The sequence below is a fragment of the Xiphias gladius genome, chromosome 24 (genome assembly GCF_016859285.1).
Source record: "Xiphias gladius isolate SHS-SW01 ecotype Sanya breed wild chromosome 24, ASM1685928v1, whole genome shotgun sequence".
Classification (NCBI taxonomy): domain Eukaryota; kingdom Metazoa; phylum Chordata; class Actinopteri; order Istiophoriformes; family Xiphiidae; genus Xiphias; species Xiphias gladius.
The window spans coordinates 6,999,599-7,011,010 of record NC_053423.1 but is presented as its reverse complement, the minus strand read 5'-3'; the positions used below and the strand labels follow the sequence as shown (position 1 = coordinate 7,011,010).

The 11,412-nt window shown below is 40.2% G+C and overlaps 1 protein-coding gene across 3 annotated transcripts in view; it reads right to left on the bottom strand.

The window, feature by feature from the left end:
- Positions 1-1,559: 1,559 nt before the first annotated feature.
- nrsn1l (neurensin 1-like) overlaps positions 1,560-11,412 on the bottom strand; it is a 108,382-nt gene continuing 98,529 nt past the window's right edge. For all 3 annotated transcript variants that reach the window (XM_040121032.1, XM_040121034.1, XM_040121033.1), the window contains 4 exons: positions 8,584-8,706; positions 5,580-5,662; positions 4,526-4,678; positions 1,560-3,204 (listed from right to left, as the gene is read on the bottom strand). In XM_040121032.1, the coding sequence (XP_039976966.1) occupies positions 2,791-3,204; positions 4,526-4,678; positions 5,580-5,639 (627 nt within the window). In that variant the 5' untranslated portion in view covers positions 5,640-5,662; positions 8,584-8,706 and the 3' untranslated portion in view covers positions 1,560-2,790. The remainder of the gene's footprint in view (positions 3,205-4,525; positions 4,679-5,579; positions 5,663-8,583; positions 8,707-11,412) is intronic.

Here is an 11,412-nt window from a genome sequence, read left to right as displayed (position 1 = left end):
AAGGAAATTAACAAGGGTTACACTGCAAATTGTACAAAAATCTGGACTAAAGGCCCACTTTCTAGCTTTTTTAGGAACTTTCAATTGGTATAAGTTTTCATCAGTGGATGGAGTTGCTGAGTTGTCATTGGTATGGCTTAGTATAATACTGATTATTATATGTAATGTCTCAACACCTATTGGATGGATTGCCATAAAATTTAGTACAGACATTCATGCACCCCTACGGATAAATTTTAATAACTTGAGTCCTTCCTTAACTTTTCATCCTCTGTGACGCCATCGGGTCAAAAATTTAATTAGTCCGATACTCTGGTTTATGACTGCTTGTTGAACCAGTTTTGGTTTGTGTGGGAAGATCCTTTCATTAAAAAAAAAAGTCCTGCTGTCGGAATTCAGCAGATGAAAACATAACAAATTCAGTAATGTCACTGGTGGCATTAGGGGAATTATGGGAAAACGTGAATATTACTACAGTTATCAATGCTGTGTCATCCCAAAGCAGTGCTGTGACATAAATGAAGAAAGAAAAGTTTGACATGATGTTAGTTCTTGCTTAAACAAAGTGGTCCATAACTTAAATGGGAGGTTGGTAAAGGAACTGAAGGTCAGGGATCTCTTAGAGATAAAAAAAGCATTACCCCCTGTGGAGAAATGCAGACTGTCTGCTCAGGTCTAATGCTACAGGCCTTGGTCATCTATGCATTTTGTTTGAAACCAAGAGAAAACAGCAGGAAACTGGTGCGTGCCACAAGTTCTCTTAAATAATTTCAACATGGCACTTAAGAACAAATCTATTCAATGGGTAGTTCTCGCCTGAGGCCAACTGAACACCCCTTGCCTCTTCCCTTTCCAAGCGTGTAGGAGAACCTACGGTGGCCTTCAGGTAATGTGAAAAGGCGAAAGGCCCTCTCCAGAGTCATTGCTTGGCTTTTCTGTTCTGGGCTACTGTAGACACATGGCGGTGAAACATGGGGGCTCTGTGGAAGACGACCTGCTCTATATGTACATGTGAAGGGGGCTCATTTGAAGCTAACGAAAACACGATTCTTAGTTTCAGGTATACACTAATGAAAACATAATTATGAATATTATATTACATTTCTGCCAATAGATCCCCCTAAATCCTACACACTGGTCTTTTAAACAATATCATGTCTCCCCCTCTCTGTTACTGATGGCTTTTCATCCTGTCTTCCAGTGTGGCCATTCAGAACAACTATAAACATAATATTTCCGTCTTAAGAACTTGTTTTGAGAGTGCATAAACTGGCCCTTAGAGAACCAAAACAATTAGCTAACTGAGGCTAAAACAAGCATTGAGTTTAATTGGGTACATTGTGTGTTTTTCCTTTGTGGGGTCAGCACTGCATGCACTACTTTGACATGACATATCAGAAATATCCCCTACTGCAGGTTTAAAATATAATAAATAACTTTTACGCTGTAACAGGTCGATCAAAGGGAACCGCAGATTCTAAAAGGTAGGTATGCAGATCACAAGTTTATTTTGGTAATTTGATTTGAGCCAGAGACACTTGACTCTCATTTTACTCCATAATCTTCATCATTGGTAATAACACAATAAAACAATGAAAGATCAATAATAACATCAAGTGGAATCAGTGCAGGTAAATCAGGACATCGTGGTTATTCTGTTTATTACATTTTTTCGAACTTTCGAACTCTAGTTTTCAAACTAATTTAACTAAACCAGAGGACCCAATCAAACAAGTGGCCTCTAAGGTGCCAGTGCAACTTCCTCTCACCTCAGTGCTTCGCCAAATACTCACTACTACTGTGTGTGCCTGTAAACAAAAAATCTCATTGGTGTGAAAATAAAGAGAGGGGATATGGAGGACCAATCGGAAAAGAGGCTTTGTTCGTAGTTGAAAATAGAGCACTTGAAGCTCAACTGTTGCCTGGAGACACAGATTGCAGGTAATTACGGAACCAGATTAAAGTGAGGAGAAAATAGGTGATATTGTCAATGAGGCATGAATTTGTGTGTGTGTGGGTGTGTGTGGGTGAGCGGGTAAGTGCAAGTGCATGTGACTGTACATGTGTTCAACACAGCAGGCTAAGCATTAGTGTAGATATGTGAAAATGTAGATACAGAAGTGTTAATGATTCTTTTTATCTGTAACCTCTTCTGCATGTGGGCACCTTTCTGAATTTCCTATGTTGACGTGTGTATGTGAATAGAAATGTAGGTTTTCTATGTGATTCCTGCAATATGTCTAACTACTTAGAGAGCGGATACCATTACCATTAAAAAAAACTAACTGATAAAAATTTTGAGCAAAAATACAACAAACACTATCAAGTAGGGGGTAAAGATATAATTTTCTACCATCAGTCATTAGGATTTTGCTCTCTCTGAGTGCCGGAGTTGAAATTTTTACTGTATTTTTGAAATATATAAGACTAGTCCACTGCACAAACACAGTCTATGGTCAACAGCTATATCCCTATTCTCTAGTACAAGTCATAAGATCTCTTGTTGAAGTCTCGGGACCTCATTTATACATATTAATTGATTTGTTGAGAAAAAAAAAACTATGACCTATTCAGATCAAGCTGTGCTTTTAAAGCCTGATTGGTGTTTAAAGTACCTTGTCTACATCTTATGTCTAACTTTAATATCCAGGTCACGAAACAACCTCCATTTGCGTGCTAAAATGACATATTCTTCCCTCAAAAACAGATCAAAAACATGTAAGACCTTGTAAATGAGGTCCCTGGACTACAACAAAAGCCAGTACAACACGTAGCTCAGCAGGGATCTATTTAAGAAGTGGGCTGCACATTTTCCACTTTCGACAGTGTGACAGGTATCTTCCCCTCTTCAATACCTGGTGGCTTAGTGACCACATCCCCCGGATCCCTGCATCCCCTCCTCTTCGACCACATCTCCGCTCTCTGTTGCCTTTCCCCCGGTCTGTGGAATAGCCTCCCTTTCAAGTTGGCCCTGGGGAGGATCCAAACCACAACCCCCATCACCACCATGGCTGAGCCGAGGCAGGAGAGACCGATCCCGCCCGCTGCACTGAGGTGCAGCCCTCTGTTGAAGCTGACAGCCTGGGCGTCCACGAAGAAAAGGTCTCCCTCTCCAAACGACTCAATTTTATGGGGAGTGGAGTAACCGACCGAGAGGCTGGCAATACCTGCAGTCAGGATCAGGAGACCCAGGGCCAAGGACACCTCGAGGGAGGAGAGAGAAACCCGAAGCGGTAATTTATGCAGTTCTGATCTTACGTTCTCTTGGCGGCACTCTTTGCTAAGTGCTCTTCCCTTCTTGTTAGGAAAGGTCATATTGTTGTTTGTGATTCAGAAAAATCCAGATTGCAACATGGGTTTGCATGTAATCCTTCACCTTTTCATATAACACTACATCACTGCCTATAGTTCATCATCCAGAAACAATGACTTAAAATGCACTTTATGCACTATATTATATGAGTATATCGGAAGGAGGTTTTTTTTGTCTTTAAAGTTATTACAATGGTGAAGCTCATCACTGGCAGGGGAAAACAATCAGTGGGTGTCACTGCGTGTCACAGAGGTGGCACACCTCTCTCTTCCTCCCTCCTCAGGCCAACAGTGGGGTCGGCTGTGGCAAGGACAGCAGTGCATTGGGAATCTGTCAGACCAAATGTTGGGAAAATCCCCAATCTCAAAAACGGACAGAATAAAGAATACACCGTTTCTATAACTGAATCTTCATGTACTTCAGGCTTCTTACATTCACGGTAGGTTGATATTCAGAGAACTGTTTTGGAGAGCAAGATTAAGAGAAAACCCAGTCTGTCCTATACTCAACCAAAGGTTTAAAACACTTCATATACGACTTTTCATCCTTTTCATAGGCTAGGCAATAAGACATAAAGACATAAAGGACATAAAGAAATCTATAGCTATGGGACATCAGCCATTGACTACACTATATCAATGAACAGTTTAATACTAAAGAGAATGAATTAACTTTCCCTGAACAATGAGCTTATGACCCCGTGTCTCCCCAGGGAATTGTGCTTACATGTAACATACATCATTTCTTGTCTACCTATTTGTCCCTATGTCCCTTCATTTCTCAAGGGACCTAACAGACACCAATTGTCGGTGGAATCACTTCTGCCTTATATCAGTCAGTAACTGATATTCATTTATTTGAAATATCAGAGTAGGGCTTAAGGGAAATACACAATATGTCTTGCTACCACATAATGCATGAGAGGCCAGAAACTACTACAACGTTAGATAGGTATTTCTTGGATTTATAATGATTTGTTTACCATTATGTTCCCATTTTGAACTTCTACAATGATTTTGTCCCATTAAATAGCCATGATTTCAAATTTAAAAGCTTACCAGTTCAGTATGGCTTGACGAGAACAGCTAATTTGATAAAAGTTATTGATTAAAACCTATTGAATATAAAGACAGTCATTTGATTGGTTCTGAGACACAGGTACAGAGAGAGAATGATGGCAAGTAATGTGAACAGAGCTTGTAGTAGCTCTACCTTCCATATTGCTGAGTTCCACCACAGGGCTGACCTCTGGCTCTGGACGAACCCCTGATCCTCCGGGTCTCTCTCCCACATGGAGGATGAGCACTCCTCGTAGAAATGGTGCAGATAGGAACGAACCCCAAACTGAAGAAAGCTAGAACCCCCCTGGAGGAATGTTGTGCACAAAGGGACCAAATTACATGGGAGAACTACAGTCCTCAATGGTTACATTTGCCCCGCGCAGTCTCTCTTTCACGTTTGAAGAAAGTTTAGTTAGCACTCTAGATTACATCCCGTAAAATACAGGGTAATTATTTAGCATCAATAAAATACTTAGTTTAACTTTGTGATTAGAAGAGGCTTAGGTATAAATTACACTTGAAATACTGTATTTGTAACTCACTGGATAAATACAGGGTACAGTTATGTAATTACTGGGTAAAAAAAAACAGAGAAAACAGGGTGACACTGTGGTGTTAAATTTAACTGACAATACCTTCCCTTCAAGACTCTTCTAACAATCTGGGTGAAAAAAAACGAAAAGTCTTTTAAGATCCTTGAAGTTCCGTCAGAGCAGCAGTAGGGCTTATTAAGCGAGTATATGCGATATGATCCTGCAGTGAAATTAGTTGTGGTATCATTTATTTTCAAATCATGACTTTCTCGAAAAATATATTCTTAGTTTTGGGATCCAGTGTTGGGTCTATCAAAACTGATGTCATAGAGAAACCTACAGCAGCTTTTATGTATGTCCTGTCATATCACTACTAGCTGAGGTAATGAATGGCACATTACCAAACATTGTGGGAGAAAGCTCCCTTGTTATAGGGTAAGTTTGTGGGCCGTAAAATAATGCAGCTCCATTGCAGTGTAGTCTCCACTTAGTCTTTCATTGGTACCGTGCATGTAGAAAATATTTACCCTGTAATTTGTGGGCTCTTATCTAAAGCATTACCAAACTATATTAAATGTCCTCTCTGCATCTGCCTCATGTTGATCATGAGACCTTTGTGGCTGTAATAAAATCAAACAACACAGATCAACACCCGGGGAAACCGAAGCGCACCTGACTCCCGGAGGACTCTCCTCCTGAGCCAGAGACACAGGACTCGGAGCACAGCGCCATCACACCTCACACGCCTTGTACACCTGCAGTGAAGATCCAGATACATCGTAAGTAATACATATTCAGAGTCCTGAAGAGATTGATACGCAGACATGTCAGCAGCTTGGCTGTTATGGCACAAGCGCTGTTTATCTGCTGAATATGGATTTCCCTCAATAAAAACCTCCCTTCCTTCAGAGACCTGCCATAAATCACGGCCTGTGTCGTCAGGTTGCTCCAGTTATTGTTGCTGCATGTGAACGATTGACGGCTACTGTGGCCCTGAGGTGGCTCTATTACCACCTACCGATGAATCACACAAATATGCGAGTGCGTGCACACTCTAGTCTTCCTTGTATGCACACATGTCCCTCTGTTGTTATTCTCCTGAGGCGGTTTGATTGATTTCTTTCATTCTTTGCCTTCAGACGGTTTCTCCAAGCGGCCACACATGCCTGATCACAGTCTGCACCATACAGTAAGTTTAGCCCGATGGCAAAGAAACATAATCCCGAAAACTAAATCAGTAATCACTGAAGGAGAACACCCTGCTCAGGTCATTTTTGGTTTTTACTCTCCTCCATTGCCAAAATGTTGAACCAGACAGGATGAGTTGTCACCAAACTCTGTTCAAAAAACAGCCTGTTCTTGAATTCATGTGATTTGTGTCGCATTATAACTGGATAATATGGGGATGTAAACAAAACTGATACAAAAACGCAAGAAAGTAAATTTCTTATGCAAATGAAAAGAGCAAGTTGAAGAAAGATTATTCAGGTAGATATATAGAATATCTAGACTCTTTAATTTTAATTGCCTGTTACAAATTAGCCCTAAATTACCTGTTGAAGTTTGGGCTTTTACCTTACTGTCTAAAGCTTTTAGAAACAGCATTTACAAATTATTACATGCGCCTCTAAATAGATTACTGAATGTGGCCAGACTTCATCAATTAAAAGCCTAATTTTTTGAGTATTGACGTCCCACTTATTTCTCTCTGGGTTCGTTTTTCCTCGCAAAGGAAATGATCTGACCTTTCTGGTTTAATTCATGGTGAATGTTAATACAATTAGAAGTCTGAATTCACAAGAAAATGAGGTTGGAAAGTACGTAACTAACATACAGTAATTTCAATGGAAAATTGACTTATGACTTCATTTCCAATGATGCTTTTAAGTAAATATGTGGAGCAGTGATTAGGTTCTCCAGTGGTGGAGAGAACCAAATAGTTGTACTATAATTAATAAAACTTTTAGATATTTGTACATGATTTGGGTATTTCCATTTTATGCTACTTTTTTCTGCTACTCTACTATAGTTCAGAAGTTAATACTAAATTTATTTTGCAGCTCTACTTTCTAGCTATGATTCGTTACTACTATACAGCGATGTTAAAATTAGCTCTACTTTTGATCAGCTGCATTGCTGCTTGCAAATGCTGCTCACATTAATGTCTCAGTAATAACTGGATCCAGTAAGGGGCCAGGTTGTATAATGAGTAGAAAAGTTTAACTATACTTTAATTTAAATAACATTTTTTGCTTGTGAAGGGGGTAATTTCTTGATATTGTTTTGAATTAAGTAAAGGAACTAAAGGAGGAACCAAATACTTCTCCCACCGCTCAGTGATTCAGAGTACTGGTTATTATGGGGAACTAGGTGGTATGTTACCAACATGTGTTAGAACATGTGTGGTTATGATACAAACATTAATGCAACTTCGTTTTCCTTCGCGTGGCTTACAAAGTGCTTTCCGCATTTTGCTTTCATGATCATTAAACACATCCAGTGGTGGAAAGTAACTAAGTACATTTACTCAAATACTGTACTTAAGTACTATTTCAAGCCGCTTGTACTTTACTTTAGTATTTCCATTGTATGCCACTTTATACTTGTACTCCACTACATTTCAGGGTTTTACACCAATACATTTATCCAACCAAAATATTTACGAGTTACTTTAAAAAACATATGATAAGGCCATAAAATGTAACACACTGTTAAAGATTAAACTAGTGGTTCCCAGCCTTGTTGGCTTGTGAGCCCTTACAAAAAAAAAGCCAGTGTCTAGCTGTGGCTCCTTATCATGTGTCAGCTGTGTGCGTTGTTGGCGCTACCACCGAAGAAATATCCCCATCTAAAACTCCCAGGTTTCACAAAATAACCGCTGAAGGCCGGAAGATGAAAACAGATTTGCGCAGGCGACCTCTGGTTCGTCTTCTTTGCTCCTCCATTAATCATCTCACGAGCCCGCTGATTCATTTTGTGACCCTCAGAAAAGGGCCCGACCCCCAGAAAAGGGCCCAAACCGCCTAACTTTATACAACGTGGTGAAAACGGGCTCCACCTCAAACAGCTGGAACAGTAAAACGCTGCAGACGCGTTCAGTAAATCCCTTAAAGACTGCACAGCCAGAGCGCTTTCCGTGGTGCTGGGGAGTTCGCGCCAACTTTTCCTCCGGACTCTCGGGCGAGGCCGGATTGACTCCGCTCAAGTAGCGTAGCAAATATTAACTCTCGCATTTATGTGTCTCATAGGATCTCGAAACAGTCCGAAAACGCAACAGGGGTTATTTCCTGTCACCCACTTATGCCGGATGAATGATTTCACGTTTCCTTTTTTTTTTTTTTTTTTTACGCCAACAGCCTGAGAAAAGACGCAAACGCGTCCAATTTTGATCCGACCTGGTCAAATCCTTTCGAAACAGACAGCATCGGAATACGCGGCCATTGGAGCCGAGCGCAGACAGAAACTAACTGCCAGCACCGGACACCGGTGAGTCATCGCGGCCGCGCAGCCTCTCGGTCCGTTTCACACTTTGGCTCCTTCGCGCCTCATCTACAGCGACTCAGTTTCTCGGTTTTTTTTTTTTTTTTGTTCATTTTTTTTTTTTTTCATCCTCAGCCGCAGCCTCCTTCTCTTCTCCCTAACAGACCTCACAACCAGAGAACCAGTCAGCCCTTACCCCCTGGCCGGAGCGCTCGCTCTTCTCACTGGGGATCCATGTGCTGTCGGACCGGTGGATCTCCAAAGCTGCCGCCGATGTGAATCAGTTGAAGGGAGACACTGAGCATGCGCGTAGATGGTACTCCAACGAAAAAAAACAGCAACAAAATAAACAAAAGAAAAAAAAACAACAACAACAAAAAACGTGCAAACTCTCGATAACATATGACAAATTCAGAGAGGATTCAAAGCGTCGTTCGTCCACGCAGGTAAGTGAGAAGAAAGTTTCTGATGTGGTTTGTCTCTTCCAAACCCGCTGACTTCTGGTACCACCTACAGTGTTAGTCAAACAGTAGTGTCCACCAGATAACACATCATTTATTCTTAAGAAATGCAGGTGATTGTCTTTTGATCATCTCAGCAGAATTCGTCACTATTCTGTTTAGAGCAACACAGCTCCACAGAATGAAACTCGACTTGATTCTTTTATCTGCCAAAGTTACGAGGCCCACAGGTAATTCCTCGGTTGGTTATTTTCATCCTCTACAAAATATAGCAATCACGGCAAACATAAAAAAAAAAAAAAAAACTACAGGAAAAAGGAAAAGATATAAAACAGAAACTGTGTGTCTATATGCCAGAGCTTAGATTAAAGCATTAGCCACTCTAAACTCACTACTGGGTACCATGGATCCGCCTAAAGGAATATTTTGTGGTATTATATGAAAGCCAGATTAAGACTCCCTATATATTTATTACAGTTCATATAAGTCCAGGTCGAGCGCTGGTGTTAGGGATTCAGTTGGGATGAGCTGTCTGAAACTCTCCCCCTGGCACATTCTGCACCTGTCTAGATATTGTCCCTTTGAAGTTTGTTTCGTGTGAAGGGTTTTTGGTGTTTGGCCACAGGAGTTGGTTCAGACTTTTCTTAAATGACCTCATCTTTAACCTGTGTCCTCTGAAAACTACCTCTCCGTAACTAGCCAACCAACGTTATTTCAAAATGCCTTTTGTTTTGACCTGATTATCTTAGTGAATGATCTGAACCATGTGGCTGTAAGGATGCGGAGGATCCTGGCCACATAATTCTGTGTACTTTTGTTCTGAGAGTGTTGTTTTTTATTTAATGGTTTAAGACAGGCCCCTTTGTTTCAAATAAAGCTCAATACTACAGCATACAGGGATATTTTAGACGACAGAGTGATTCCAACTTTGTATCAGCAGTTCGGGGAACGCCTTTTCCTGTTGTGACATCACAACGCTCGACGCCATCCAGCACCTTTTGCGATGAAGTGGAACGTTGAGCCAACATCTGAATCTGACCTAAGTGTCGCTAAATGGGAGAAAATCCCCGCAGCCAGGTCCCCAAATCTTCCGGAAAGCCTTCCCGGAAGAATGAAAGCTTAAAGGCACAATCCACCAATTTTAACCATAAAGGTAAGTATACTCATCATCAGTACTCGGCAAATATTTGTAGAATGTCTGAGCCAGAGAAAGTAATCCACATGATGTCATCAGGATTATCTTGGATTGCGCTGGGAAAGTTCAAATTTGTAATAGAAAGCCTGCTTTACAAACTGAAGGTGTGGAATTGAAAAGACGTGGGCATTTACCAGGTAGAATGTATGAAACGAAAAATAATGTTATTGGTTGCATGTTCACAGGAAATGTAAGATTCAGTGTTTTTGGAACTTAATCCGTACTAGGGATTAAAAATCAGACCCTTTTAGGTTCTTTTAATTAAATTATGACCACTCTTTTTTTAAAATCAGTCTCTTCTGAGGCCCTGCAGCTTCATGGAAGCTCAATTCTAAATCCCAGGAATAACAATTTAAAGTAGCATATACGTACCCCTGGTTTTAAATATATTCAGAAATCACATATGAGTGTAACGTTCAGGTGTTCACATTCTTTTCCTGAAATTTCAGGAAATTGGCTGTATTTGTCACTACTGTTAGTGCTGATGGCGATTGTTCATCAAAAATGCGTCTACAAAATAAGACAAATGTCATTCACCAATTTTTGATAGTGGATCAGTTTTAAATATTGCAGGGAGTAATTGAAAAAGAAGGAGCAGCCACAATGAGCCGTAAATGAAGAGTTGCAGGCTTTTATGTCATATTCAGATCACAGTTACTCATGGCGTGATGAAAGAAGCCCCATTATTCACTAACTTTTATTTTTATTAAAACAACATGAGTTGCATAGCATGCTAACTTCAGTAGAAGAAAAGAAGTGGATAGAAATAGAACCAAAACTTGAGTTAACACTAGCAGTGCTTTTCACCACTGGAGACAGCTCTTGGAAAAGTAAAGGAATGAAATTTGATGCTGAACTTGAATCGTTTCTTCTAGACTGGTAAGTAAACAGCTGTTAATGCTTACGTTGGCTATGTAGCAATAGAAAAAACTTACATATAGCACCTTTAAAGATCCACCTAAGACATGTTTTAAGACATATAAAAACACTTTGAATTATAGTTGGTGTCTGATATAGTGTTTTGCACAAAATATGTCTGATATTTACGTTGTTAAAAATTCTTAAAATTACATGTACTCCTTTCTCCTCATTGAAAAATCCAGGATCTATATGCACACATTTTGTTTTTAAAAGTGTAACTAAAAGAGACATGATGTCTTCTACTTCACTGTAAAGTCCATTCTCAGTGTGCTGGAGGCTTCTAGTCACCACATCACAGAATATGTAAGCTGCATATTGAACCACGATTGGCTTCTAAACCCGATGTGATGTCGAGAAAGCATTCTTGTATGTACATTTGTTAGAGAAACTTTCCATCTTTGGCAGATGAATGTGAAAGAAGCCTTCTAATGCCAAAGTCTGCACATAC